The sequence below is a fragment of the Candoia aspera genome, chromosome 17 (assembly GCF_035149785.1).
Source record: "Candoia aspera isolate rCanAsp1 chromosome 17, rCanAsp1.hap2, whole genome shotgun sequence".
In the NCBI taxonomy this organism is placed as follows: domain Eukaryota; kingdom Metazoa; phylum Chordata; class Lepidosauria; order Squamata; family Boidae; genus Candoia; species Candoia aspera.
The window spans coordinates 2541986-2568408 of NC_086169.1; the positions used below are offsets into that span (position 1 = coordinate 2541986).

General features: G+C 48.9%; 4 protein-coding genes across 4 annotated transcripts; all 4 read left to right on the forward strand.

The window, feature by feature from the left end:
* The first annotated feature begins 875 nt into the window (after positions 1–875).
* On the forward strand, positions 876–1602 carry LOC134506616 (protein S100-A2-like). Its single transcript, XM_063316865.1, has 2 exons — positions 876–1162; positions 1403–1602. The coding sequence occupies exons 1-2, from the start codon at positions 1022–1024 to the stop codon at positions 1565–1567; spliced, it is 306 nt and encodes a 101-aa protein (XP_063172935.1). The 5' UTR covers positions 876–1021; the 3' UTR covers positions 1568–1602.
* A 2233-nt stretch (positions 1603–3835) lies between these two features.
* LOC134506614 (protein S100-A6-like) lies at positions 3836–6825 on the forward strand. Its single transcript, XM_063316863.1, has 3 exons — positions 3836–4053; positions 5480–5643; positions 6623–6825. Exons 2-3 carry the CDS (start codon positions 5497–5499, stop codon positions 6782–6784), a joined length of 309 nt encoding a protein of 102 aa, XP_063172933.1. The 5' UTR covers positions 3836–4053; positions 5480–5496; the 3' UTR covers positions 6785–6825.
* Positions 6826–9260: 2435 nt separating this feature from the next.
* On the forward strand, positions 9261–11321 carry LOC134506615 (protein S100-A4-like). The gene is made up of 2 exons (XM_063316864.1): positions 9261–9458; positions 10979–11321. The coding sequence occupies exons 1-2, from the start codon at positions 9318–9320 to the stop codon at positions 11141–11143; spliced, it is 306 nt and encodes a 101-aa protein (XP_063172934.1). The 5' UTR covers positions 9261–9317; the 3' UTR covers positions 11144–11321.
* Positions 11322–19585: 8264 nt separating this feature from the next.
* Positions 19586–25487, forward strand: LOC134506831 (uncharacterized). Its single transcript, XM_063317193.1, has 5 exons — positions 19586–19745; positions 20439–20579; positions 22125–22199; positions 24922–25068; positions 25261–25487. The coding sequence occupies exons 1-5, from the start codon at positions 19608–19610 to the stop codon at positions 25396–25398; spliced, it is 639 nt and encodes a 212-aa protein (XP_063173263.1). The 5' UTR covers positions 19586–19607; the 3' UTR covers positions 25399–25487.
* Positions 25488–26423: the final 936 nt, after the last annotated feature.

Below are 26423 nucleotides of genomic sequence, written 5' to 3' on the forward strand. Positions count from 1 at the left end.
CTGAAGTGAAAAACGGCCTGAATTCCTATCCTTATTGCTGTGGGGTTTTTTTCCTTCCGTTCATCTCAACTCGGTAAGTGATTTTATGTCCTCCCCTTCGTTGCAATTACTGGTTCCCTGGATTTGTTTGTAAGGAGGAAGAGCAGATGCCCGCTCTGCTCCCAAGACGCCAAGGCTTTGCAGAAGTTATTCGAGACCCCTTTGGGTTTCACCCACGCGGGTCCCCAGTGCTGTAGGACTTTGGAAGGAATTAAGAAGGGGTCCCTGCAGAGAATTTGCCCTTGCTGCTCTGCACAGCCCAGACACACTCCCCTGTTGCCCTTGAAATTCAAAATACAACTCAAACGAAATACAGAAGTATTTGCTTCAGCTGTTTTTTGCCCCGTTTCTCATTTTCCCAATGAGAAAAGTCTTTGGTACCGTATTATTTCCTGAGATGGACCCAGAACAACCTATTCTAAGACCAGTGCCCACCAAATACCACTTTTTCCTAATTTTTATTCACCTTGGCAAGCAGATTCCTTCAACCTCACGCATCTTGGGCACGTTCCGCTTTAAGACGCACTTTCGTGCATGGATCTTTTTTTTTAAAAATCAGATTGTGAACTCTATGGCAAAGGGTCAACATCTTGGTCTACTTCAAGAGGGAAGAACTGAGTAAGCTCCTATAAATGTTAGCTATAATTTCTTTGCATTCCTACAGCTTGGTTTACGGGGGGACAGCTCATGGCTGCTGCTAAAGGCTGTGAACAGCATCTTTTCCCAAACTTTTTACACCCAACTTAATCTGGAAACCCTTCACGCAGAGAAAGCGGCGCTCGGATGCTTTGTAAATTAGGACACAGCCCTAAGATAATGTAACAGAGAAACTTGGTGGCAGTGGGGAAGTGCACTTTGTATTGCACTCAAAAGGATGATAGAATTTGCATCCAAGAGGTGAATTAAGGCCCAAAATCCTTCTGCTGGCCATAAAGCCTGGTCCTAAATCTCAAGTTCTTCCGCTTCTCCCCCAGGGCCCAAGATGGACACTCCTCTTGAAGAAGCCTTAGGACGGATGGTTGAAACTTTCTATAAGTATTCTGCAAAGGAAGGGGACAAATACAAGCTTAACAAACAGGAGATGAAGGAACTGCTTCTCGAGGAGATGCCCAACTTCGTCCAGGTGAGGGCATATGAAATTCTGTCCTGCCTTGTACAGCTCCACCAACTTGGGAAGATGCCGAAGTAAGATTTTAGAGTGAATGCCTTGGCTCGCTTGCTTCCGGTATTTGAAGCTCGGTTTGGACGCCGAACCTCTTCGAGCGGCAACGGTCGCTTGGGCTTGCCTTTGTTCCGATTGCAGTGTCTGAAAAAAGATGCCAGGCTTTACTTCAACCATGCTTCTGTCCTCTTCTGCTCGCAGGGGAAGATCGACGAGCGTGGCTTTGAGGTCCTGATGAAGAAACTCGACGAAAACGGAGACGAGGAGTTGGATTTCCAGGAGTATGCTGTTTTCTTGGCGCTGACCGCATCTCTGTGCTACGAATTCTTCCAGGAATGTGCCGACGAGAGCAATCGAAAGAGATGAGGCTGATGCTGTGGGGGCGGGGCGGGGCGGATTTGGGGTGTTACGTGTCCCATGAAGACCCACAAGTCTCCCCCCATTCGCAAATAAACATGTTTCAAACGCCTATCCCTTGTCGATCACAACCTACAGATCTTTGGCTGGTGGTTTTGAAGCAAGTGAATGTCAGGCCTATGGTCTACACCACTTCCAATTTCATGTTCTCAATGTGTGTTGCATCCTTCTCGGGATATTTGCCACCCTACCTACTGCAGGATCCCCAAAAAGCAGATTTGTACAGTGCTGAGCAATAGACTGCTCCTGGATGTGGAGGTTCTACATGGCCCTTGCGGGCTGCAGGGAGAGGACCACAGCTGTAGTGAGTGCAGGCTTTGTATGTCAAGGATCCCAACTTCAGAAATGTCCAGGTGTGGTTGGGAAAAATTTGCAGTTCTGAAAAATCCCAGAGTCTATAACCAGTGTTTCTCAGCCTCGGCAACTTGAAGATGTGTGGACTTCAACTCCCAGAATTCCCCAGCCAGCATGGGCTCCCAAGGCATTCTGGAAGTTGGAGTCCGCACATCTTAAAGTTGCCGAGGTTGAGAAACACTGGTCTAAACTAATGATAGATGGCAAAGGTCTGATTGGTTGGAAGGCAGCTTCTTGCATAAATCAGGCCTTCTACAGAATCACGAGGACTAGAAACTTTGTTTTCAAGGGGAAGGTTAGTCTGTCCTTCATGCAAAAATTTCTCAGATTCAACATTTCCAGGCAGAAACACTGAAAACTAATTGAGTGCCATCCTTGAAGTCACCGGACCGAAGACTCAAACCCTTTTGCGGCAAATGTTCACATTTCAGAAGTGGAAAGCGATGTGTTCCTTCACCCTAAACAAGATTGTGGATGTTCACCTGTTCTTCCCCCCACAATCAGGAAGTCGCCACTTCAGGCTTGAAACTTGAGTTTCCAAGACGCCGGTTTGGAAAAACCTTGTTTGTGATGGATGAAATTGGGCCTTTAAAACACAAAAAAAGAAAACACTGCCAGTTAAAAGCTCCCATTAAAATCCTCTCTCTCAAGAAAGCATATGAAAAAAGAGAAATACAATCCTTGCTCACATTTTCCATTTCTCCCACTCAAGTATGGATGTTCTTTTTTTCTTTCTTTTTTTAATTCCTCTCTTGTTTTCTCATAAAACCCACCCAGCCTCTTTCCCAGCTCCGTCCCTCCAGGGAAACCAGCCTTGTTCCCATCATATTTAGAAGCAGGAACTACAGATTTCTCTATTTAATGTCAGTTAAAGTTGCTATCTTAACCACTTCTGCTTGGGAATCCCTGAATTGCTAAACATGGGGGGGGGGGGGAACCAATTATAAATATATTGATCCTTGAAATCCAGAGGAGGTTTTCTTCCCTTGGAAAAACTTACCCCAACGTAGTAACGAGAGGAATAATAACGAGAAGGAGGAGGAGGAAGAGTGATGAAGATGGAGGAGGAGGAGGAGAAAAGGATGATGAAGATGACGATGCAGGAGAAGTAACACTTGTTATTACTGTTCTTTTTGCAAGTTTTAAGCTTCCCAAACTGGTTATCACTTTGCCAAAAACCCCCCTCAAAAAAACCCCACCTTGCTTAAAACTTCTGACATAACACTATGATTCCCAGGTTTTGGGTTAGAACCTGGAAAATACCCAATCTACAGCTTTATTTTTTTTCCTGTTCAGTCATGTCCATGCAGTTTTCTTGGCAAGGATTTTCGGAAGTGGTTTGCCAGTGCCTGCTTCCTTTACGTATTTTAAAATGTCGGTGCCCTCTATCGTGGCTGGGAGGCATCTTAAAAACACAATGGCAAGATGGGGAATGTTGTGGCCGATCGCAAAGCGGAGCATCCCACCGTAAGCGCACCCATCTTCCCCGAACTGCCGTCTTCCAGGGAGTCCGACTACACTGCCCATTCTCCCCTGCCAAATGATGGGATTTGCAGCCTGCAGCCTACAGTTTCCACAACGTCATGGGCTGCTTTGCAAACTGGAAACCAGCCTTTTTAAAGCACCACGGAAGGATGGATCCAAAAGTCAACGGTTGAGCCTTAACCTTTGCTACCCCCCGCTCCAGGGATCCCATTACTCATCCCCAAATCCAGTCCCGTTCTACTCCACCTTTGGCCCAAGAATCGTCCCCAAACCAGGACTCAACCTTTGGGTTTCACGCCCAAACACCAGGGAACCCCACCCAGGCCTTGGAGTCAACATTCCCAACCGAAGGAATGTCTTACAGTCAGCCCAGCATTTTCAGGGTGCAAGATCAACGCTGGGTGTGGATCGGGGCTGGGTGTGTCAAAAATGATGGGTGGAACCGATCGACTTGCACATTTGCAAAACCTGCTTGTCCAACTCAGCAAACAGGTGGGCTCCTCGAAAGCTGCCAGCTGAAATTCGTCCCATTTGCTTTCCAACTTCCCTAATGAAGTCGCCATTGTGAACATCCTTAAAGTGGGTGATCCCAGCTGGTATGTGTGTGTATATATATATATATATATATCTTTTTTTTCTCCAAAAGGGGGTGGGCAGGGAAAAGTCATGTTTATCGATGGTTGCCATATATTGGGTGTGCCAGGTTTTTTTTCAGAGCGGGAGCCAAAAGCGTCCAGAGTAAATAAGGGCACCTTGAAAGCCAAAAAAAAAAAAGTAGTGTTATATAGTTTTCTGTGAATCCCAATCCAGCACCGTCTACAAATGCTTGTGGGTCAATACATGCATTCCTGTTTCAAGTGTCCAAATCGTTTGGTCCTCCCTGGAATTGAGTGGGTTGGAATAAAACTGGGAATGAAAAATACAAGATAAAATAAATCTAAACATCCTTCTTGGTGCACCGTTCGGGGAGAGATTTTCTGGAAGGATCTTCAAAAGTCAGCGCCATGGAGCTCGACATCCTGCTTCCGTGAAAGCTGCCTCTTGAAGATTTTCAGAAAAGGCAGTGTTCTGATTTTTATCTTGAGGGATTAGTGGTTGGCAGGAATCTCACCGGGCCTTAAAGGTTAATGTATCTGCTCCAATCTTAAAGGGTGATTTTCCTGGGGTTGGATTGTTTATGCCGGTTTTCTGATCTGTTGGAGAGTGTTTGGATTTAATGGTGAGTCCCTGGAGCAAGTGGTGGTATAAAAATACAGTAAATAAATAAACCCACCAGACATTTTCATGGATTTAAGGCTTCTAGCAAACCAAGGGACTTCATGTCCTTATTTACTAGGACAATACAACACCGCATAAAAAAAATGTATTCACAGAGGCCAAATCGCCACAGAAAGTGAAAGAAATCTAAGAGAACTGCAGTAGTCAAGCTAATGCAGTGCCTACAGAGGAATGAGTCCTAATGGAACAGAATTAAATTTACATGTAGTCCTCGACTTACAACCATTTGTTTAGTACTGTTCCAAGTTATGACGGCACTGAAAAAAGTGACTGGCGACTGGTCCTCGCACTTACGACCATCGCGGCATCCCTGCGGTCACGTGATCAAAATTCAGCTGCTTGGCAACCGGCATGTATTTACAACGGTTGCATCATCCCGGGGGCACGTGACCGCCACTTGAGACCTTCCCAGCTGGCGTCCGACAAGCAACATCAATGGGGGAAGCCAGATTCGCTTAATGACCACACGATTCACTTAACAACCGTGGCAAAAAGGTCGTAAAATCAGGCGCGACTCGCTTAATGACCACCCCACTTAGCGATGGGAGTTCCAGTCCCAGTTGTGGTCATAAGTTGAGTAAGATTCTACCTGTGGTAGAATCTCCGTTTCTTGTTCCGTTATTTCTGAGAAAGGCGCTTTGGGCCACCGTAAAACCTGTGGGTCGGGCAGCCTCCTCAATGTGGGACTCGGGAGAAAGATGGGGAAGTGTGCAGGCTGAGGATATATTTTCCTTGTTTCCACAGGACCGCTTGCATCAGTGATGGAACAATTCCGGACGTTGGAGCAGGCCCTGGGGAAGCTGGTCAGCACGTTTCAAGGCTACTGCCGGAAGGAAGGTGACCGAAACACACTTAGCAAAGCGGAGCTACGCAGCCTCCTGGAGAACGAGCTTCCGAGCCTGCAAACGGTACCTACCCCACCCATTCCCAATGTCCTTTGAGGTACAACGGAGGGAGAAAGACAGCCGGTTTGTCTTTCAAAGCCCCCTAATTTCTCCTTCCGCGTTTCGACACCGACGCGCAAACCCCGACACGTCCCTCATGCATGGGGGCTCCTCCTAAAATTTGCAGTCTGGCTCTCCAAGGAAAGAAAAAGAAAGGAGGACGGGAAATACAGTCCACACTGGCCTATGTTCGTCAAGACGAGGGTCCCGAGATTCTAAATTGCTTGCAGGTTCTAGAAATGCCGATCCAAAGAGCTCCCAAGTTAGGAAAAACGGGCATGAATTTATCTGAATCTACGTGCACGCTTTTGCAGGCGCAGCAAAAAAGTAAAAATAAAAACCTGAAGCTGGTATGGAATTAAAGAGGGGGGAGAAACGAGGAACAGATTCCAATACTACTTAAAAGGCCCATGAGTTTTTCCTGAATCTAAAGATTTTATTCAGGCTCAAAATGAGCCACCGGAACTGCTGAAAGAACCAGCATAATCTTGTCCTTTAAATCTTAAAAAAAAAAATCATAATCTAGTCCTTTAAATACCTTTAAAGAGGAGATGCTTTGAAATTGACAGTCCTCTATAAACCAGATGTGCTTTGAATCCCAGTCCTGAACCAGCCGAAACATAACCACTTGCTTTTGATTTTAAAAAATGCAAACTATGCAGGCTGGCTGTGTAAAACTCGACGTTTGCAATGTCTCTCTAATGAACAAACCATAAACAGGTCTGCGCAGACAAGCAAGCAAGCAAATGAAAACCCGTATGGTTGAATGTGATTCATTCACACAACCTCCCAAAACAGCGGCCGGGTACGCACAAGAGGGCCGCAAAGTCCCCAACCCCATTTGACCCTCGTTTAGAAGGCTGTGCAAATCCAGACCGTTTTTATTGCTGTTTTGCTCAAACCTCCTCCCCGCACCCTTTTTTTTTTTTTTTTTAAATCCTAGCTGGGAGTCAAAGGCAAGGCTTTTGAAGAGATGCGCACCCTGTTGGATATGGACCGAGACGGCGAAGTCAACTTCGAAGAATACATCCGCTTCATCGCGGCGGCCTGCACCTTCTTCCACCTGTACTTCCGAGATGCTCCTGTGGTCCAGCCACGCGTGTAGTGAGGTTATTGCAAACACTATCGCGATGAAGAGGTCGGTGCCGAGGACGGACGGATGGGCCTTGTCGGGGCGGCTGGCTCACGATGGGGACGGGGGAAGATGGACGTTCTAGCCACGGAGGAAAGAGATCGATGGGTGGGCCGAGAGGCCTGCCTCGCTTAGCCGGCATGGAAGGCGCATGGATGCATCCCGTGTCCCGCCATCTCCAGATCCTGCTGCGGGCTTGTATATGCAAGAGCCACGAAAGAGCCACTTGTATATCCCTGAGGTTAATAAAACGTGTCTCGTTACCAGCATTTGTGTAGTCCATGAATCCAGTTCAGGAGTTTTCTAGACTCTACTAGACAAACCGTGACCTGTTGGGTCACCCTTTCAGAGATATTTCCATACCAGGTTCCTCGATGCCTTCAACGGTGGCAGAGCTTCTAATGCACTGCCTTCACTGGAAAAGTTCTTAAAAACTCAGGGAGATATTCAGGGATGTACAGGTAGTCCTCGACTTACGACCACAATTGGGACCAGAATTCTGCTGCTGAGGGAGGGAGTCAAGAAGTGAGTCACACCCAATTTTATGACCTTTTCTGCCACAGCTGTTAAGCGGATCACCATGGTCATTAAGTGAATCACATGGTCGCTAAGTGAATTTGACACTGCTTGTGGGAAACCTGCTGGGAAGGTCGCAAATGGCGATCATGTGACCCCGGGATGCTGCACCCATTGTAAAAACGTGCTGGTTGCCAAGCGCCTGAATTTGGATCACATGACCGTGGGACACTGTGATGGTCATAAGTGCGAGGGCTGGCAGTAAGTCACTTTTCCCAGCACTGTTGTAACTTTGAACGGTCGCAAAACGAATGGTCGTAAGTCGAGGACCACCTGTATCTGCCTTGAAAATAGTCCACGTCGTTCATATTGACCTGTACAGCACAAACATCAAGAGTCGACCACAAGAAACATTTTATGACCTTTTGTATTAGGTCATAAAATGTGCTATGATGATTTTTATCTCATAAAATCTTTTATAAAATTTGCCAAATTTCAATTCCACGGGAGTCACGGTCCCAGATTTCGGACGCATTCTGTAAGTTAGCCCGTTCGAGGCACCTTCGTTCAAAAACTGTTGCCCTACGACGCGCCGTTTCACCCAGTTAAAGGCTACGCACAAACAGGAGAGTTTTCGTATCATAGGGCTTTATCCCTGCTTCTGCACTTATTCGTATTTCTGAATTTCCATCTGCTGTAGGTGGGGCAGAAGGCAGACACCCAAAGAGCTTTCCCCATTTTTCTCAATCGTAAGCCCCACTGACGATACCTGCCTTCCCTTTCTTGGCTCATGCAACCCCCAACTTTATACGGTTTATTGATCAGTCTCCTTATTCATTAGGTTTTTATCCACCCCCTAAGCAGAAGCGTTTGGCCTTCTCTCTCTGTGTCTCCGTCTCTCTCTCGTTCCTGCTGCTTCTGGGCTTCCAAACCACGGCCTTTTCCAGCCCCTTCTGTGCCAAACAACTGGAAATAATTGGCAGAGGAATTCGGGGGGGGGGAGGGGGAAACAGTCCTTCCAGCGTGACACCACCCAAAGTCTGAAAAAACCACTCGGATTCCTACTGGTCTCTTTCGAGAGTTGTGGGTGTACCCTGGATATCCAAAATAAAAGCCCAGTTTAGCCAAGGTTTCAAAGTGTGCTTGGATTGCCAGGGTCTCTCTGTTCTGCCCTCTCGCCTCGAGCATCAGTTTCCGGCCGGCTCGCCCTGGTAAGCTGGGATTGTTTTAATGCCAGGTTGTCCCTGGTTTAGTCCAGGCAGAGGATCCGCCCAGCACCAAGAGGGTTCCTCTGAGAAGTAGGCTTAAATGCAGGAGTCAGTGGTGGGCTTGTTTCCACGTCCAGATGAAAGTTGGCAATTGTTTTGTCTCCTCATAGGCTTCCATAAGGCTGGAAAGACCAACGGGCTTAGATATTGGGAGGGAGGGAGGGAGGGGAAAGAAAGACAAGTGAAGGAGGGAAGGGGAGAGAGGATGGGAAAGGAAGGGAAGGGAAAAGTAAGACAAGCAAGGGAAGGGAAGGGAAGGGAAGGGAAGGGAAGGGAAGGGAAGGGAAGGGAAGGGAAGCAGAGGAATCGAGGGAGGAAGGGAGGAGGGAGGGGAGGGGGGAAAGAAAGGAAAGGGGAAAGAAGGAAGGAAGGAAGGAAGGAAGGGGGGGAGAGAGAGAGAGAGAGAGAGAGAAAGTTTTAAAAATTAAAAAAGGTCTGCCAAATTCCTCTGAATTTTCCTCTTGAATTGGGGTGTGGCTGTTTCCCCTACCCACAAATGGTCCCTTTCACTTGCCAGAGCAGCGTTGCTCAGCCTTGGCCACTTGAAGATGGGTGGATTTCGACTCCCAGAATTCCCCAGCCAGCATGGGAGTCGAAGCCCACCCGTCTTCAAGTGGCCAAGGCTGAGAAACACTGTGCCAGGGCCTCATGGGCACGGGCCGTTTACTTCCACCGCTTCCCTCTGATTCCCCCGGCCCATCCTATTTTAACAGCATCCGAAAATGGCCACCCCCCTGGAGAAAGCCCTGGACACCATGGTTCTCACTTTCCACCAATATTCCGAGAAGGAAGGAGATCAGTTCAAGCTCAACAACAAGGAACTGAAGCTGCTGCTGACGGAGCAGCTGCCCGGATTCATCAGCGTAAGTGAACCGGGGAATGAATTACCCCGCGGAGTTTAACCCCAAGGGGGGCGTATCTCTCCTTTCGTCGTCTCCTCCTGCCACCTCTTTCTCTCCTCTCCTCCCTGCTCCTGCCTAGAGAGAAACGAGTCGCTTTAAGCAGAGCAGGAAAATCAGCCGCGTTCGGGGAACTTTGGAGAATCGGGCCAAGGGGGCAAGCGGCTGACCCTTGCTCTGCAAATTATCAAATGAGGATCAGCCCCGTCTTCCCAGTTCCTAATTCAGCTACCCAGAGCCTTAAAAAAACAAAAGGGGAGGGAAGGAAGGAAGGAAGGAAGGAAGGAAGGAGAGAGAGAGAGAGGGAGGGAGGGAGGGAGGGAGGGAGGAAGGAAGGAAGGACTGGGTGTTTTGCAAAACAGAATTGCTCCCTTGCAGCATTTTGCAAAAACACAGGCGTTTTGCAAAAAAAAAAAAGACATGCCCCCGTGGCAGAATTTCTACCCAACTCCCTCCCTCTCCTTTCTCTGTTGTGCATCCGGTTGGATGCAGCTAGGCTGAACAATTTTTTTTGCGCCCAACTCTCCGCTGTGACTCGGCCTTTCAGGCTTCAGAGCAGCGGATCACCCGTTGGGGTCTCTCTCGTATTTATTTCTGCAAAGCACGAGATGCGCCCACACGTCTGTGGACGCAGCGCAGAAACTCGGAAAGGGATCTGCTCCTTGCTGAGAAATAGTGCGCAGTCAACAGAGTGCTTGCCCAGGGCACCAGATGCAGCATTTTGACCCAAGAAAACCAAACTCCAGGAAATGCGTCTGATAACTTTTCTCTCTTATCTATTAAGCTTCTGGCAATCCCCCTTTCCCCAAATCCAGAAATGTGCTGGCCTGGTTTTTCAAATGCAGGGCTGTGGTTTTTCCTACATAAATCTAATAATGATATACGTGTGAGTTCCTGTGGCGGGGAGTTCCGCAGCTGCTGTAGAACGCCAAACCGACCTGCACAGAGCTCAGCGTCCTCCCTGCCTTTAAGAGGTTGGCGAGGCTGGCCAGCAAGATTGGACAGAGGACCCCCGTCAGCTCCTGAGTGGGTAGCGATCCCACCACATAAACCGTCATGAGCAACAACCAATCTGGTCAGATCCATTCAGGGCATTTCTGAGCCCACAAATCCGAAACAAGGATGCACATCTAATGCACGGGCAGATGTGATTTTGCCAACAAATTAGAGGGGAAGAAAATGCCCAAAGGAGAAATAAATTGCACACACACACACATGTCTTGGTAGCAGGCCCTGTGACTCTGGATTAATCAGCTAAGCCCTGGTTTGTCTTCCTCCCACCTCACCTCCCATCCTCCAGATTAATTCATAGCCAAATTGTAAAATCAGGTTTCCTCAACCGATAGCCACCTTTTCAAATCCTGGTTTGTGCTCCCCCAAACAAATCACCATCTGAAACTAACCTGGCAACCTTCCATGAATGAAGCCGGGGGCCAATCCCAGCCCACTTCCCAAATGTAAAGGCTCAATTTTCTCCCCCGCAGAAGAAAAGGGACGAATCGGCGTTCCAAAAGATTATGAACAACCTGGATTGCAACAAGGATAACCAGGTGGACTTCCAAGAATATGCCACATTCCTCGCCTGCATCGCCATGGCGTGCAATGATTTCTTTCACAGCTTCCCGGACAAGACGCCGCGCCAGAAATGAAGCGTGGCGTGGAACTAAAGAGCGGGCCAGTGTGCAAAGAGGCGGGCACAGGCGCGTGAGTTCTCATCCACTTTCTTCCCCATAGCCTTACTGATGCAACAGCTTCTGAATTGGGGGTCTCTGTAGCAAGGAGAATAGCAATTGCCTCGTTTCCCCCCCCCCAAAACAAACAAAATAAAATTTGCTTTCAAAAAAGCCTTTGGGTTCTGCTTGGGTCCTAATGGGCTGGGAACAATGGACACTGGAGTTCAGGACATTTAGAGGATGTCCGAAATCCCCAGATTTATAAAACTGTCCACCATGTCGACGGATCGATTGGGTTCCGTTTTGAAACGGTCCAATAATTGCAGGCCAATTCATTAAACTGCACACAAACTAAAAAGAAACCAGGATTAGAAAGTTAGCAGCTGCAGAATTTGTTATCGCTGATGATATTAGAACACTAAACTTGATGATATAATAATCAGAAGAAGATTTGGTTGGAAAAAAGGAAAGTGTACATTAACCCAGTGTTTCTCAACCTTGGCAACTTGAAGATGGGTGGACTTCAATTCCCAGAATTCTGGGTGGTTGGGGAATGGGGAATTCTGGGAATTGAAGTCCACCCACCTTCAAGTTGCCAAGGTTGAGAAACAGTGCATTAACCTGAAGCCAAGTCATGGTCTGCTAGAGTCACAGAGCAGATGGAAAAATGAGTTCACTTTACATTTTACTAGAAACTTACCAAATTGTCTCAGACGTGTACAGAAATGAGAGAGCTGCTATCTGCGTCACCTAATTTGGGGGGTGTAATTTCCAGCTCCCCCGAATGTCTGTGAAAAGAAAAACATTCCAAAATTAAGTGCATGCCAAAATGCATAAATTTGAGGAAAAGGAACTGAAAATGATACTGTATTGTTTGGAGAAATGTATGTAGAAAAATGGGAACATGGGCCCTCTCTGGAGCAATCCTATTCTATTCTATTCTATTCTATTCTTTCTATTCTATTCTATTCTATTCTCATATTCCTCCTTCTTCAGGGATGAAACACACTCGGGTGGGTTTTGCACAAATGCTTTCACTTTTCTTTGTTTTCTTAAAAGCCTGTTCATCCGGGACACTCCTTCCTTCTTAGGAGAGAAACCTGGAAGTTCGGTTCAGGCCACCTCGGCGTTTGTTGTTGCAAAATAAAGCGACCCCCATCAGCGGAACATCCTTAGCGGATTACCGTGGCCCACTGGGCAGACAGCGTAGGCGTTGTTGCAAAGCTCGCTTCAAATTTGGCAGCCGGAAAGACCAAGCAGGAAGAAGAACAGGAGAGTCAGTCCTGAGATGGGGCAAAAGGCCGCTGGGGGCGGTGTGATGGGGCTGCCTTATTTAGGAGGGATGGAGGGAGGGAAGGGGGGAAGGAAGGGAGGGAGGGAGGGAGGGAAGGGGGAAAGGGAGGGAGGGAGGAAGGGAGGGAAGGGGGAAGGAAGGAAGGGAGAAAGGAAGGGAGGGATGGAGGAGATAGAGGGAGGGAGGGAGGGAGGGAGGGAGGGAGAGAGGGGGAAGGAAATAGAGAGGAGGGAGGGAGGGCTGGAGGAAGGAAGGAAGAGGAAAGAGGGAAGGGAGAAAGGAAGAAAGGGAAGAGGGAGGGAGGGAGGGAGGGAGGGAGGGAGGAAGGAAGGAAGGAGATAGAGAGGAGGGAGGGAGGGCTGGAGGAAGGAAGGGAGAGGAAAGAGGGAAAGGAGAAAGGAAGAAAGGGAAGAGGGAGGGAGGGAGGGAGGGAGGGAGGGAGGAAGGAAGGAAGGAAGGAAATAGAGAGGAGGGAGGGAGGGAAAGGAAAGAGGGAGGAAGGGCTGGAGGAAGGAAGCAAGAGGAAAGAGGGAAGGAAGGGAGGAAGGGAGGGAGGGGAAATAAGGAAGGAATGAGAGGAGGGAGGGAGGTTTTGCAACTAAACGTTGAAGCAAGTGTTTGGAAGATTCTCAGGCAGCGTGCCAGCCAAACTGCCATGCTCTTTTTGAGCATGGTCTCTTCCACATCGCCGTCCCCCACCCCAATAAATTAGCAAGCCCTTGGGGGAAGATTAGCAAGGGAGGCACTGCAACGCTCCGTGTTCCCCCCAGTCAGGATTTCCCTCCTCTGGAAAGGGAGGCAGAATTGTAATTTCCAGCGTGGGAGCTGGAATTTGTTATTGCTGCTGTCGTGCAATGAGCCCCCACTTCTATGCCATAATCGCGCTTACATGAAATTAGAACAGCTGGCCCTGCGGACCCACCCAGCGCGGTTTGCCAAGGGTGGCTTGTGTGGTGCCCAAACCCACGTTTCTTCCTTCGTCAAGCTCAAGCAAGCCAACCAGCTTGAATCCTCTCTCATCTCTTGTGCTGTTTAGGCCGCCCTTGATCCTAGCTGCACCTGCCCCTCCCTTCCCATCCCTTCCACCGGGCCCGATTGACATCGCTGCATTTTTATTTCTATCGCTCCTTTTATCTGACATCCAAGGAAACAGCCCCGTCTTCCAACCCGAAAGAGGCTAACTCCGCAAGAAGCAAGAACTTTAATCTCTTTTCCCTCCCAGCACAAACTCTGCCCCGGCATCTTTTGCATCACTGCCCTGGGCCCTGGCTTCCTTCGTTGCTAAGCAACAGCCTCCCCACCTGCCTCCTGCATCCTGTTTGTTCTGCCCAGTGGAATCGAAGGAGAGATGCTGCTAAAAGCCCTGGGAATGGCTCTCTCTCTCTCTCTCTCTCTCTCTTTTTTTAATTCCAGCCATGACTGTCCCCATATACTAAGATCAGACTATATTTGGCAAACACTGCCCTTCTTCAGCTTCAAAAAATTAACAAAGGGAAAACGGGACTCGTTAAATTGCTGCTGGTCACAAAACGGATGCAAAGCTTTAAAAGTCTTTTTTTTTTTTAATTGTATCTCTAAATCTCTCTTTATATCTTTTTTTTTCTACTGCTGCTTTTTCTCTTATCGTACATTTAGTTCTTTTATTCCTTTTCTATTTTGGTTTGTATTAGTTCTTATTATTGCTCTTCAAACTTCCATTAAAAATTATATATATAAACAACCCATTATATCTTGATCTATTTTTTTCTACTTCCTTCTCCTTTTTTTCCTTATCACGCTTTTCGTTTTTTTATTTATTTCCTTTTCATTCTCAATGTTCTGTTTTAGTTTGTAGCTCCTATCATTGCTCTTACAACTTTCAGTAAAAACTTTATATATGAAAAACCATTATATCTTTATATCTTTTTTCCTACTTCCTTCTATTTTTCTTTTTCTTTCTTTCTTTCTTTCTGTTCTATTTTAGTTTGTATCAGTTCTTATAATTGCTCTTAAAACTTTCAATAAAAATTATATGAAAGAAGAAAGTCTTTTTTGAAAGAAAAAAAAAAACAGGAGAGGAAATGCATGTTAAAAATGGAGGAAGGCAAGGGGCTCAGAATGTGTCTGGGCAAATTTTGGAAATGATTCCCCTGCCAGGGAGGTCTGAGGTTCTGGACGGGGCATCAGGCAGCTTGAAATCTGGGGAGTTTTGATCTGAGATCAAACAAATGTGAACAAAAGGTGCAAAGCAATGGGTCCCTCAGGGCATTCGCTGGCAGGGAGAATTTCCCATGTTCCTTTCTGCTAGCATCAGTCTCTAGGGACCCCCCACAATGCGTATAAGAAGATAATTTACACGCCACACCCAATTCCCTGCTTTGCCTCTCAAGCCCATCTGTGTTCTTCTTTGGTAAGTTGCTTTTATCTGATACCAATTTTAAACGTTTTCTTTCTCATTGCTGGGTGCAACACAGCTTCATGCTAAACTGTGGCCCAGCCCCCAATTAAGTGGCAGGAATACTTGCCTTTCTATATTTTCAGTGCATTTGCCTTTTGTAGTGTTTCCTGCCTACCTGCCTTTTTCTAGCAGCTGTTAGACAGGGGAATGCAGCCAAGCCTCCAGGTTTAGTAGCAGTCTATCTCAGAATCCTGGTTTCTGGAGAACAAGCTGGAAGGAAAGGGTTTTGCCTTTACATCCTGCTTGTAGGCTCCCAGTAATTCCTGGTTATCCGTCGTCGTTGTCGTCATCATCATCTTATTAAATTTATGTTTATTTATTTATTTATTTATTTATTACTCATATTTAGCCACCGCCCATCTCCCCCAGAAGAGGGACTCTGGGCGGTTTACAATAACATTCCCCATAAAACATAAACATTAAAATCACATAAAACAATTATAATAAAACCCAATAAATAAATAAAATCCAAGAGAAATGTAAAATCCAGGCTGGTGGGAGGGCCTCTAGGGTGCGAGCCATCCCCAAGAATGGTTGCCCACTTTCCCGCCCCAGGCGAGACGGCAAAACCAGGTCTTCAGGGCCTTCCAGAAGGTCAGGAGAGAAGGGGCCTGCCTCACCTCCGGGGGCAAGGTACTCCAGAGAGTGGGGGCCACCACAGAGAAGGCCCGCTTCCTGGACCCTGCCAGATGAAATTCTCTTATGGACGGGGTCCGCAACATGCCCTCTCTGGATGATCAGGTGGGGCGGGCTGATGTAATGGGGATGAGACGGTCCCTCAGGTAACCTGGCCCCGTGCCATGTAGGGCTTTAAAGGTGATAACCAACACCTTGAATTGAACCTGGAAGCAAACTGGCACCCAGTGCAGCTCGCGCAGCAACGGTGTTATATGTGCCCACCTAGGGGCACCAAAAATAGCCTGCGTGGCTGCATTTTGGACCAGCTGAAGCTTCCGGATACTCTTCAGGGGCAGCCCCATGTAGAGCGCATTGCAGTAGTCTATATGGGAGATAACCAGGGCATGAGTGACTGTTCAGAGGGCTTCATGATCCAGGAACGGGCGTAACTGGCGCACAACCCGAAGTTGCGCAAAGGCCCTCCTGGCCACGACTGCCACCTGCTCTTCGAGCAGGAGTCGTGAGTCCAGGAGGACCCCCAAGTTATGCACTGGGTCTGTCTGGGGCGGTGCCACCCCATCCAGAACTAAAGATGACAGTTTCCCGGAAGATGAAGCCCCATCAACCCACAGCTACTCCGTCTTACCAGGGTTCAGCCGAAGCCTGTTGTTCCCCATCCAGACCCCCACAGCCCCCAGGCACCGAGAAAGGGCAGTCACTGCATCACTTACCTCACCCGGGAGGGAGATGTATAATTGGGTATCATTGGCGTACTGATGATACCTCATCCCGTGGTGACGGATGATCTCACCCAGTGGTTTCATGTAGATGTTAAATAAGAGAGGAGAGAGAACCAAACCCTGCGGCACCCCAGAATGGAGGGGTCGAGGGCTGGATCTCTCCCCCCCATCACCACCGACTGGGACCGGCCCTGGGGGAAGGAGGTAACCAGCACAGAACTACGCCGCCCAGCCCCAACTCCCTGAGCCGACCCAAAAGGATACCATGGTGGATGGTATCGAAAGCCGCTGAGAGGTCAAGGAGAGCCAGGATGGATGCACTGCCCCCATCCCGCTCCCGCCAGAGGTCATCCATAAGGGCGACCAATGCCGTCTCTGTCCCATATCCTGGCCTGAATCCTGACTGAAAGGGGTCCAGATAATCCGTTTCCTCCAGGACCCTCTGGAGTTGTAACGCCACCACCTTCTCAACCACCTTCCCTAAAAAGGGGAGGTGGGAGACTGGACGAAAATTGTCCAGCACAGTTGGGTCCAGAGATGGCTTCTTGAGGAGGGGGCGCACCAGTGCCTCCCTAAAGGCGACCGGGAACACCTCCTCCCTCAAGGATGTATTTACCATCGCTTGGACCCAACCGCACGTCACCTCCCGAGCTGCCTTCACCAGCCAGGAGGGGCATGGATCTAAATAACAGGTGGTGGCATTCACAATCCGGAGGATCCTGTCCACTTCCTCGGGTCCAACCGGATCAAACTGCTCCCAGATAACAAGGCTAAAACGTTCCCTCGGTATCTCCACAGACCCTGCTTCACGCATGGAGTCCAACTTAGACCGGATCCGAGTGATTTTATCCTGCAGATGCTCAGAAAACTCTTCCGCATGGCCCTGTAGGTTTGCCACTGGGCCCACCTTCCCCAAAAGGGTGCATGTGATCTTAAACAGGGCCGTCGGACGGCAATCTGCGGGTGCAGTAAGACCGGAGAAATACTGCCATTTCGCCGCTCTTACTGCCCAGCTCCCAGCAACTCTGGGATAGAAAGAATATTAATAGAGTCTTGGAACCAGAGAGATGAGATTTTTTTAAATTCAAAGTTTATTGCAATCAGTCTTTCGGGCAGAGCCTATAAATTACCAATTTCCCTCTTCAGATTGCTCCAAGGCTCTTGGAGATAAAGTCTGCACTCTGAACACACCTAATTATTCAATGGATTGTAAAATGCCAACTTACTCTTGTTGATTAAACTCATTCACAAATCTTTTCATCTCTGAAAGCCGCACCAGTTGCTAAGCAGGAAATTTAAACCAACTGCGAAGTTGGCCAGGGTTATAAGGATGGATTAGTTATTTCTGAGCTGGCTTAATGTTTGGGCAAGGCGGTGGCTTTTTCAAATTTGTACCTATTTACCCAGCTTAATATGATTCGCCATTTTACTTAGCTGGAGGCCCCATTCCCTATAGGTGTGCAAATCCGGTGGGATTTGGGTGCTGGCAGGTGTTCACAGTTCCCAGCTGGGTGCCTGCTTAGCTTGAACATCCAGGCCTGAAGTTTTGAGCCCATCTTGCTCCAAAGAAAAAGAAAAAGAGTTTAAAGATACAGTGGCCATGATGGTTTGTCCTGCACCTCTGCCTTCCTCCCTACTGGGCCGTTCTTGTAAAAACTGCAAAAACTGTGTTTTTGCAAGCCGTATATCCCTGTTCTTCTTTCTACATAGGTCCCTCTACTGCATTCCCTGGGGCCCTGGCAAGGAATCTGAGCACAGCCTGAGCTTTAAAACATGTTGATTCAGGGATGTGTGTGTGTGTGTGTGTGTGTGTGTGTGTGTTAGAGTTTCAGCCTGGGCCTTTCGAGCTGTTGCAGCTGAGCAATAAAAGCGGAAAGTGCAAAACTCTTTGATGGGAAAAACAGGCACCTAAATCTATTGCTTTTCTCCAGGTTAGTTGATTATATCTCTCTGCTTGGATGGGATGGCTTCTTCTCCCTTCCGCTGTCCAGCTGCAATTCATCTTCTCAACAGCCCTGTGAGGCAGGTCAAGCGGAGGGAGGCTGAAGGGCACCCAGCCAGCTTCGCCCTCCAAGCCCCAGATTGACACTTTTTAATTGCTCTGCAAGCTGGAACGGAGGGTTACAGCATAAAGCAAGGTTTTTCAAACTTGGCAACTTGAAGATGTGGGGACCTGTGACTTAGCTACAAGGAAATGCCCATTCACCCCAAGCAAACATCACTGGCATAGGCAGACACTCCAAGCACCATTATTAGGAAATCACATGGAGAGAAGGGCGTTACACATCTGCTCACTTCCCACTTTCTTAAGTTGCACAATGATTATCTTCATTTCTCATGTTCCTTTGCAAGGCCTCCTCGGTTTTCAACCTCCCACCTAAACATTTCTCCCAGCTCCAAGTTCTCTGGAGAAGGGCTGGATTCCAACTTCCAGCATCCACAGCCAGCAGACTAGAGCCGACCCCCCTAGGGGTGTGTCAGATTGGGATGTAAGCAAAACACTTACCCACGTGAGTAGAAAAATGGTGGCCAAGATCCGGCGTGGTTTTGCGAACATGCAACCTGGCTCGCTTGCTTGAGCCTTCCATCTCAAGCTCTTGGCCCCTTTTCAACAAAACGCCTGCCCTTGCCTTACAGCATGCCGTAGTCCGGTAAGGCAGTCTGCTGTTAAGGGAGATTCTGGAGCTGCAGAGAGTTTTAAAAATATGTACATACATACATTTAAAGAAAGCATTTCTTTTCAAAGCATCCATGGCTTTCGTTGATCAGAAATCAGTGTACACGGAAGAAAGGCTTCATGCACAGTGCCTCTAGGAAAGAACGTACCCCCTCTCCACCCACCCCCCAAAATTGCATAAATAGGGAGATTACATTCAAAGGAAAAATTAAAAAAAAGAACTTACATCAGAAAAAAAAGTACACCGAAAGAGCTTACATTGGGCAAATGGGACCAACTAAGGACCAACAGGGAAACTGGCATTTTTTTTTAAAAGGTGAATTAACTAGAGAAAGCTGAATACGCAGGCTGGGTTGCTACGGAGGCCAAAAATAAAACGGGTGGACTGAAATTAGGGCACCGAACGTGGAGAGTCAAATCGGATCAGGATCAGAGGATCTGGGGAGAGGCTAACCGCCGCCCCTGCCGATCCCTTGCAACTGATAGACCAATGCTTCTTAACCTTAGCAACTTTAAGATGGGTGGACTTCAACTCCCAGACTTCAAAGCTGGCTGGGGAATTCTGGGAGTTGAAGTCCACCCATCTTAAAGTGGCCGAGGTGGAGAAACACTGCGCTAGACCCTCCTTTCTCCTCTCCCTCCTGGCACCAGATCCCGTTTGGTGCCCGCCAACTATGGAGACGCCGCTGGAGAAGGCCTTGGCCACCCTGGTATACACCTTCCACAGATACTCGGGGAAAGAAGGCAACAAGTTTACTTTGAGCAAGCAGGAGCTGAAGGAGCTGGTGAAAAAAGAGCTGGCCTTAGGAGAGGTAAGCAGGCTTGGGTGGTTGCACGGCAGAGGCAGACCGGGGCATTTGAGATAGATAGAGATAGAGATAGAGATAGAGATAGAGATAGAGATAGAGATAGAGATAGAGATAGAGATAGATAGACAGACAGAGATGATAGATAGATAGATAGATAGATAGATAGATAGATAGATGATAGATAGATAGATAGATAGATAGATAGATAGATAGATAGATAGATAGATAGACAGACAGAGATGATAGATAGATAGATAGATAGATAGATAGATAGATAGATAGATAGATAGATAGAGATGATAGATAGATAGATAGATAGATAGATAGATAGATAGATAGAGATAGATAGACAGACAGAGATGATAGATAGATAGACAGACAGACAGACATTTTGCAGGTTGGTTTGAGGAGCACGGACCATCCAGATATATATATAGATATAGATATCTGGATGGTCCGCACTCCTCAAACCAACCTGGGCCTCAGAATCATGAGGACTAGAACCCCAAGCTGAGTTTGCACTTCACCCCAAGCCATGGGAGGTTTATTAGCCCCAAGGGGCTGAAGCAGTGAAGCAAACCATATGCTGGACTCCAACGGGCTTGGCTCAGCTCGCCAGACCCGTTGCGCCACAACCCAACAGCGAATATTATGGCTGTGGGCGACGCTCGAACCCAGCCCTTTCCTCCCTTGCAGAAAATGAAGGACCGGGGGATCGACAAGCTCATGGAAACTCTGGACAAGAATAACGACGACGAGATCGATTTCAAGGAGTACACAGGTTTTCTCTCGGCCCTCTGCATGTCCTACAATGAATTCTTCCAACAGGATGCCAAGTAGAGGCCGGGGCAGAAGGAAAGCCCCCATCAAGTCCTTTAACAGGCATCTCTAAATAAATAAAGATCTATCTATCTATCTATCTATCTGTGCCTTACTTCTTTCCCCAGCCAAGGCGAGGATCCTATTTTGTTTGGAGGGTGGAGGAGTGCAGCAATGTGGCAGGGAAGCATTGGCAAAATGACAGTGGGAATCTGGCCTGTTGGCTGTGCAAACTGTGGGGGTCCTCGCTTAATGACCACAATTGGGACCAGAATCTTGGCTGCTAAGCAAAGCAGTCATTAAGCAAATCCAACCCGGTTTTATGACCTTTTTTGCTTCGGCCCTTAAGCGAATCACCGCAGTCATTAAGCAAACCACGTGGTTGTTAAACAAATCATGTGGTTCCCCATCGATTCTGCTTGTGGGAACTTTATAAAGCAAGGTCCGAGGGAATTTCAGTGCAAAAAGTGACCTCAGTAGCCGTGCAGAAAAGTTTCTGGGGGGTGGAAAAATAATTCTTCCGCCCACAGTAGATGAAACCGAGAAATGCATCACAGGTGTACAGGCCCTGGCTTGCAATCCGCGAGAACCGACCCCGAATTCGGTTAAGTCCCCCCGTAAGGAACTTAAAATACTTTGGGGGCCTAAAGAGGATTTAAAACAGCAACGACGACGCATAATTGGACTGTGTTGAATATAAATATAAATGCAGGTTTGGAGGAGCCGCATATAAAAATAAATCGGTCGGGGGAGAGCCGGGCGTCAAAACGCGCAACTTTGCAGCAAAATCCCTTCCAGGCCACCCACAGCTGGAAGTGGGCGAAAAATCAGGTCATCCACCATAGAAAACCCCCCAAACTGAGATGGGATGAAGGTTTTAGGCTTTTTGTGACTTCCCCCCCAAAGCCCCAACTCTGCCGTTTCCAGGTCAGCAGAAAAAATGTGCACACACAACACGCAGACGCCAACCTCCCTCCACTCATCCAGGTAATTATGGGAGGGCTTTGCCCTGAAACCAGGCAGCCGAAGACGGAGGGACATTTACTCAATGCGGGAGACTTTTTCCCATTAAAGAAACACCCCACCACCCAGAATCTAATTTTCTCAGATAGGCATCTAGAGAGGAATTAAGATGGAGAGAGAGAGAGAATTGAGAAAGAGGGCAGGGAGGAGAGAAAAAACAGGAGGCGAGGGAGAAGTTCAAGTTTCTAGCCCTCAGGATAAAACCACTGGAATGGCTTCCCCCACATCCATCCAAAAAAAAGTGGGGGGGGAGGTGTTTCGACCTGCATCTGATGTAATAGCAGCAAATAAAGGCAGGATGTGAGGTATGCAACAGGGGGAAGGGCTTCTCCTATTCCATCCAGTCAGATGTCTCTTGGGGGCCAGGTCTGGCAGGGCCAGGCCACACCCCTCCTGATAAATCTGGGCTCCCCCCACTGGCCTGGCCCGACGCTTCCCCTTGTCCAGGAGCCTAACAGCACATCATTTGGGGTAAGTTACTTCTTTCCCTCCCTTCTTCCCATTTTCTCGCTCCCCGTTTTCCTCTTTTCTTCTTCCGAGATTTGGGAAGAATTTGGGGACCGCCGGGGACAGGGGCCTTCCTCCCCGCCCCAGAGGAAAAGTTTCTTTGGAAAGGTAAGATATTTGCAAAAACGGCCCAGCCAGTCTGGGGATGTTTTCCTCCGCCCAAGGCAGGGGGACTTTCCAAGGCAATGCAGGAAAAAAAGCGTAAGTAAGACCTTTGAGGATCATTCCCCCAATGGGGCAGCTGCTGCCTCCTTGTTCCTAGAGCATGTGCAGAGCGCATCGCCGCCATGCTCCTGGCAGAATCCACTGCAGTTGGGCAGCCAATGAATTTAAATTAAGAAGAATAATACCCATGCCAACCAGGTCTCCGGGACGGGGTCTTTCCACAGCAGCTGGGCCACTGGATACGTGAGGGGGCTCCGTGTCCGCCCCACCCAAGCTGCTTCCCTGGGGGGCCCCACCGGAGATGCCCTCTGCCCTCCCAGCCATCTTGCCAGGGTGCCCAGACCTCACCCGTTTCATGGGTGTGGTGGGAGTAAAAGACACGCCAAGGGTGGGGCAGTTGCCACCACCACGCATGCACATTGCACACACACACATGCACAGAGCCCGCCTGCAACCTTAACTTTCCAAGGATTCCCAAATTCCCTTGCGTCACCTGGTGGGGAAGGCCAGTAACGCACCAAGAGTCGAATTTGGGGAGGGAAGGGGGCGCAGCTTCTCCTTTCAGTTTTACAAAAAAAAGGCAGCTTGGAATCCTTTCCCTTTCGCCCCCCACGCTCCTCACCCCACGAGGTCGGAAAATTGGAGAAAAGGGTGCAAACTTCGGAGGTAGGTCTTCCCAGCTTCGGATGGAGATCCCACACGCCGTCTCCTCCTTCGCTTCGCCCTTGGCAAACCTGAGAGAGGAAAGCTCCCCGCGATGGGGTCCATTCAAAAGCCGTGTTTCCTTTGGAGAAAAGGCCGTTCTTTCTTTAAAAAAAAACACACACAGACAAGAGAGAGAGATGGCTCAGCGTTTTAAGGCTGTCCGTTTGGAAACCGACTCGCGAGCTGGCAGGGGCGAACGGGCTTGGGCGCCTGCTGCAGGAAGAGCATCGAATTGGGAAAGAGCAGGTGGTTTTCCTTGTTTTGGGAGATGAAAAATACAGGCAGTCCACTCATACGGAAAGGGAGGACGCCAACCCCATTTTCCGAGAAAAGAGCCTTTCCGTCGCTGGAAATGTCCCCCCAACCTGCAGATTGCTGCCTTTGGTCATTTCTGATCGGAGCCGGGCTGAGGGTGGTGTGATTGCCAAGGGAGGAAGGAATTTGGTTTTTCTATTATTTCCTGGCGCTCCTTGGAGACTAAGAAGCACCAGCCAGGTCCCTGCACTGCCCCGAGCGTTCACGCGATGTCACAGTTCGCAAGACAGGCTTGGGAGGTGGCGGTGCGGTGCCAGCAAATCACGGCTTAAATTAAGCCCGGGGCTTCTCAAAAGTGAGATTGCAGGAAGGGAAGGGAAAGGCATAGGTTGGAAAAAAAATTCCGTGCACCAGAGGGAAGGGACGGTTAATGGGCTTTCTGCAGAAAAGTTTGCAAACTGCAGATTTTTTTGCAAAGCAAAAAATCTTGGCAGGGATTTCTTTTGGGACTTTTCCGGGGAGGGTCCGAAGCCTCCCAAATCCTGGGTCCTGTCTCCCTGAGCAAGGCCAAAGGACACACAACTTGCTCACAAACACGGCGCTGAGAACACTTTGCCCTTTGTGCCAGCAAAGGCCGGCTGGTTGATTTGCTTTTGGGCGGCAAAATCGTCTCTACAAAGACGGCTTTTGAGCCTTGCAGGAATTGTGGTCTGGGGGGTGAGGAGCTGTGTTTTTCCTTAGGCCCCAACGCTGGTGTTACACCAGGGTGGACCATGCATTATCAGGGAAGCGGGAATTTTCTGGTTAGCTCTTGCCACAAACCGGGGTTCAGCTAAATGACCTTTGGGAGCCCCTTAAACGCAGATCAGAATATTCCAGGCAGGAGGAAAATGCCAGAAGGCACAGAGGGAGGGAGGCTCCGCAAGGATTCATCAGTCACGGAAGGTGCCGTGGGAAAAATGCATTGTCAGGCGAGAGAAAAGGCTGGGTGGGGACTTAAGATAGACTATTCCTGGCGATTGGGGCTCCAAGGGAAAACAGAGAGAGCTCCCTATGCCGGAGGAAAATCCAGATAAGAACAGCTTTTTGGGGTGGGGAACTGGAGCCCAGCCCAGTCTGAAGGATGCACCTTCGCTACGATCCTCTTAAAAGCATCCGCATCATCATTAAATAAAATCACAGGCTTTGATACCACTTCAAAGGCCTCTGTGAAGCCCAGGCCGCTCCCCAGGAGGGGAAAAAGGAGAAATCTGGGACGATCCACCGGATGGGTGGACTACACAGATTATGATGCCCGGAATCCCCCGTCTTCAACCCCTTATCCCTGGGGAAGAAAGATCTCCCCTCGGACCGGCTTTCAGAACGAGTCGAGCCAGCCCGCCTTTCGTTCCAGCCGGATGAAAGCAATCCTGCTTCGTTTAAAACGGGAAGGCGCTGCCTTAAAGTTTCCTTTCCCCGTTTAGGGTTAGAACCAACAGAACAGGAAGCGATGCCATCTTAGAAACTAAAAAATTTGAAAGTCCTCCCTCTCACAGGCAGGCTTACTCTCCCGCCCAAAACTGAATTTGAAAATTTGTTGTAAATTGCTGGGAAGGGTTGAAAAGGAAAAACGGGACGGTTGTTTTGCTTTGCCAATTGCTGGAAGCTGAACGGAGGATAGATAATAGATTTGATTTCTCCCCCCCCAGATCGGTTTCAGTTTTGATCTCCAACCATGGCCAAACCACTGGATCAAGCCGTCTGCTTCATGGTTGCCACTTTCCACAAATATTCAGGAAAGGACGGCGACAAGAGCACCCTAAGCAAGAAAGAGTTGAAGGAACTGATTGTGAAAGAGCTGACCATTGGCCCCGTAAGTGCAAGAAGTAGGGGGGAAACATTTTTTTTGGCCACGAGGACTAGCAACTTGATTCGAGTGACGCCAACTCTTCTGGCACCCTCCCTCCCTCCCTCGCAAAAGCCACGCCTTGGCCGTGGCTTCCCACCCCCTCCCATTTTGGAAGCCTCAACGTTCATTTATTTTGTCCTTTCATTTCCACGCTAGAAACTGCACGACTCTGATATCCAACAACTGATGGAGGACTTGGACCGGAACAAAGATGAGGTCGTCAACTTTCAAGAATATGCCGCCTTCCTCGGCGCCATGGCCATGATTTACAACAAGGCTTTGTGCGAAAAATAGGCCGGACTGATGGGAAGCAGTGGCTGAGATAAGCCCAGCCCTTTCAGAGAATGGGTTGGTACCCAATTAAAAAAAAAAAGTCTTTCCAATGTTGGGCCGGCCTTCTGTCTTCTTTTGGAAAAGGACGATCCCCCCGGAAAAAGGATCAAAACGGTCCCGGGAAACCTATTTCCCCCACCCCAGCTCTCCCTTCTAAATCTCCTCGGTGTGAAGAAAGGAAGGGTGGGAAAAGAAATTTAAAAATGGCTTTCTTCTGTAAAATTTTTGGAAGAAACGCGGGATGCGAACGGTTCAGGTGGTGAGGAACAGGAGACCCTTCGGGGTTCCAACCATCTCGGGGTTTGCCAACGGAAGCCGCTGTCCCGACGCGGATCCCGAGAGGGGGACTCGGCTCTGAGCAAGTGGGTTTGAGGCCCGACCTGCCTGTGCCGCAGGCGTTTCAGCCAGCCGGCAAAAAGGTTTCCGGGCGTCTGGCGGGGCCAAAGCTGTGCTTTACGCACCCTCTCTGGCTGGCCCCACCGTTCCCAATCCTCGCCCGGGACCTCCTCGTTCACGAGTAGCGTTCTGCGCTCTTGCCAAACCAGAATGCCTGTTGATTGGCGGAAGCTTGGAAAAGCTGAGGGTTTTGGGGGCACGAGCTGAGATGCATCCCGCGCGGGTTTCACCGCGCTCCGGAAGCAGCTTTTCTCGATATGCCCCTGCAGGTGACCCTCAATGTTTGGAACCCCTCTCCTCTCCCTAAAAACCAGAGCTGGTCCCATCAAGACTAAAATGTGTCAGGTGGGAGGCAAGCAGGCCACACAGTCCCAGCCCGTGGGGTGGGGGTGCGGTTGGCCTCCCCTGTGGTGCGTTTCCAACTGGAGTTGACTCAATAGACGCTGATCAAGCAAACCACCGTTTCGTGCAATGCCGCTACCCCTTTTCTCAGGCGGAGAAATTGCTCCTGAGAAAAAGAGGCAGGGAGATTTCTCTTGAAACCGCTGGAAATCCTGTTTTCGAGCCGGGGGGCACCATCAGGAAGTAAA

Bases quoted from the DNA above. Each gene is read 5' to 3' on its own strand.
- LOC134506614 (XM_063316863.1), top strand. From the start codon at position 5,497: ATGGAACAATTCCGGACGTTGGAGCAGGCCCTGGGGAAGCTGGTCAGC. The intron at 5,644-6,622 runs GTACCTACCCCA...TTTAAATCCTAG, and splicing joins AGCTTCCGAGCCTGCAAACG to CTGGGAGTCAAAGGCAAGGC.
- LOC134506831 (XM_063317193.1), top strand. From the start codon at position 19,608: ATGGAGACGCCGCTGGAGAAGGCCTTGGCCACCCTGGTATACACCTTC. The intron at 19,746-20,438 runs GTAAGCAGGCTT...CCTCCCTTGCAG, and splicing joins AAGAGCTGGCCTTAGGAGAG to AAAATGAAGGACCGGGGGAT. The intron at 22,200-24,921 runs GTAAGATATTTG...TTTCAGTTTTGA, and splicing joins GGAAAAGTTTCTTTGGAAAG to TCTCCAACCATGGCCAAACC.
- LOC134506616 (XM_063316865.1), top strand. From the start codon at position 1,022: ATGGACACTCCTCTTGAAGAAGCCTTAGGACGGATGGTTGAAACTTTC. The intron at 1,163-1,402 runs GTGAGGGCATAT...TTCTGCTCGCAG, and splicing joins AGATGCCCAACTTCGTCCAG to GGGAAGATCGACGAGCGTGG.
- LOC134506615 (XM_063316864.1), top strand. From the start codon at position 9,318: ATGGCCACCCCCCTGGAGAAAGCCCTGGACACCATGGTTCTCACTTTC. The intron at 9,459-10,978 runs GTAAGTGAACCG...TCTCCCCCGCAG, and splicing joins AGCTGCCCGGATTCATCAGC to AAGAAAAGGGACGAATCGGC.